We start from the raw sequence: 3088 nt of genomic DNA, 5'->3' as shown, positions 1-3088 counted from the left end.
AATTCTCACAAGAACCCTTTAATTCTGTCAATTAAATTTTTTTCGGTGGCAAAGTGTTAATCGGGCACATTCAATATGAATTATGCCAAATGCCTTCCCCTTTTCTCAACTGAATTAACAACTGAATCCTCAGCAGTTATTTTCTCTGTTCGTGAATAGAAGATTTGTCGCGGGGCTTTGAACGAATCGTTGGCCAGTCTTGTAGAAAACGTCAGCCAGGATCCTCTTGATTTTAGTCAGTGATAGAGCCTTAGAACCTGAATAATATTTACAAATTTTAAACATATTTTGGACATTTTTCTACCTCATAACCCAACTGTACAGTACAAACAACTATTCAGCTTTTTTTGTGCTGATTTCCTGCGCATGATTCTGTGCTGACAATGTTTGCGTTTACTTCTGAGACATTCAATCCAGGCAGCTCAATCACTGCTTCTAGGATCACTCCCTCGCTTTCACACACACACACACACACACACACACACACACACACACACAAACACACACACACACACTTAATAAATCAGTCGTCTGTCCAACAGTCCGTGTAACATCATGTGACTGCCAGTGGGATGAAAGGGAATCCAACATGGCCACTCGGCTGTAACCGTATAACCATGGATACATGTAGTTGCACACGCTGCCTCCTGCTGTCATAAGTGACAGAGCTTTTGACAGAGAACGGAGCGTGAGCCTTGTTAACATGTGCCTGGCTCTCCTCGCTCCTACTCCATGCTCTACTCTGAGCTTTTACTGCAGTAAAAGTGCAAATACTCTAAGTACCACGTACCAAGAGCACCACACGGACGTTTCTACTTCAGTACTTTTTCAAGATTTCAGGGGATTATTTGTCACATACGTATAAATACTTTCATACATATATGCAGTACTTGCTCTCGAATGGAGTTCAAACAGTACTCGTCACATCCGCAATACTGTATCTAGAGTGTGTAGTACTCTGTAAGGCACTGCTGTACTTTATCCAGTTACTGCTTCTTTCCTGCAGATGATGCTCATGATATCGTTGTTATCATTTATAATAACATACTACAGGAGGTGTCACAGTCATCTACAAGGATATGCAGCTGGTTGATTGATAGTAAATCAATACTTTGATAGATCCAGATACAGTATAATATTAAGTGTGTGATCATTGTAAAGCTGTGATGTTCCTCCTGGTTCTTTTACCAAATTGTAAAGTAATAAATAAATTCCAAAATCACTTTTACGACAACGATGACGCAGAGAAACGTACATTTAATCCAGCACCATTATAATAGTAGAAGACAGTGAGATTAATAATAATAAGTAAATAAAAAAATATATATGTGTGTATATATATATGTGTGTGTGTATATTTATGTGTGTGTATATATATATATATATATATATATATATATATATATATGTGTGTGTGTATATACTGTATATATGTGTATATATATATATACACATATATATGTATATATATACATATGTATATATGTATATCTATATATGTATATACTTATATCTTTATATATGCATATATATGTATATGCATGTATATATGTTCAAGTTCAAGAGATTATGTATATATATATATGTATATATATATATATACATATTTATTTCTGTATATATATATGTGTACATGTAAGTGTATGTGTGTGTGTATACAGTTATATACTGTATATACTGTATATACACTAATAAAAATGGTAATGAAACTAAGATGATTTCATATTTTACTGAATAAAGGTCACATTGAATGGCAGAATGAACCCTAATATACTGTATATACTGTATAAAGTGTATATACTCTATATACTGTATATATATATTTTGGGTATTTTTTGTATCCTACATTAGGTCCCTGTTATTCATTACATTGAGGTATTCATCATTTGCAGATAATACATTTTTTGCACGTGTGATGTGATGATGGAGCTGATTGACTGGAAAAAAGAATCCTCCCCTCCTCTTCCCGCTCCTCCTCTCTGTCATCCCTCCGTCAGGGTGTCCAACCTCCTGGTGGAGCAGGCCAGCGTGGAGACGGACTGCACCACCCTGAAGCAGGGCGTGGGGGAGTGGCTGGACTCCATCAAGATGGGTCGCTACACCCAGCTCTTCATGGAGGGGGGCTACACCTCGCTGGAGACGGTGACTCAGATGACCTCGGAGTAAGGACCCCCACACACACACACACACAAGCGCCGCCCTTCTGTGATAAGTCCCACCCCTTGTGATAAGGGCGAGCCCCTCACGAGACTGCACCCTGTAGTGCGAGAGTTTTCCAACTTTGAGATGCGATGCTGCGAACCAAAGTCACTGTTTATTGGAATGGACTTCAAATAAATACAGGTACTGCTCACTTAACGACGAGTTCAGTTCCTTCAACCAGGTCGATAAGCGAGGACCCCTGTTATTTCACGGTAAGGGGGTGTGGCTGGTATATATAGTAGATCTAGCATATACTGTATATTGTGTATATTGTATTTATAGTGTATATGGCGTATACAGTGTATATAGTGTATATTGTATTTATAGTGTATATAGTATATATTCTGTATATAGTGTATATTGTTTATATATTGTATATAGTATACTGTATAAAGTGTATATAGTATAGGGGTTCCAGCAATTGGATCCGTTTTTGGATTCAGTGTAAAGCCGGTATTCGCTGGTGGTATTCGCTGAAACCATGGTTACGGCTCCTATAAAAACGGTGAGAGCGCGTGTGACGCGCACCTCATCAACCTGCTCATTGTTGTTCTGCAGAGACTTGAGGAGAGTTGGCGTCAACCTGGCAGGACATCAGAAGAAAATCATCACCAGCATCCAGGAGATGAGGGTGCGCATGATCAACGTCAACCCCGCGGTCAACATCTGACGCGCACACACACACACACACGGACACGCACACCCACACACACACACACACACACACACACGTGCACGCAGAGTTTGGGCCTAATTTACGCCAAAAGACGTTTAGCGAAGCGACGATACAGTCGGACCTAGATCGACGAAGCACTTTGAGTGAACAAACACACACACGGTTCACACCGACCGAGCCGGAGCCGGAGGGAGGGCCGTGTCTCTGTGG

At 39.8% G+C, this 3088-nt stretch overlaps 1 protein-coding gene across 1 annotated transcript in view; it reads left to right on the top strand.

Moving 5' to 3' along the window:
* The window catches only part of epha5 (EPH receptor A5), a gene marked incomplete at both ends in the record, with an annotated part of 97153 nt that extends 94281 nt beyond the window's left edge, over positions 1-2872 (top strand). The window contains 2 exons of the mRNA XM_080018306.1: positions 1998-2162; positions 2761-2872. Of these exons, the coding sequence (XP_079874432.1) occupies positions 1998-2162; positions 2761-2872 (277 nt within the window). The remainder of the gene's footprint in view (positions 1-1997; positions 2163-2760) is intronic.
* Between the last annotated feature and the right edge of the window lie 216 nt (positions 2873-3088).

The sequence above is a fragment of the Zeus faber genome (genome assembly GCF_960531495.2).
Source record: "Zeus faber genome assembly, chromosome: 17".
NCBI lineage: Eukaryota > Metazoa > Chordata > Actinopteri > Zeiformes > Zeidae > Zeus > Zeus faber.
This window is presented reverse-complemented; position numbering and strand designations above follow the sequence as displayed.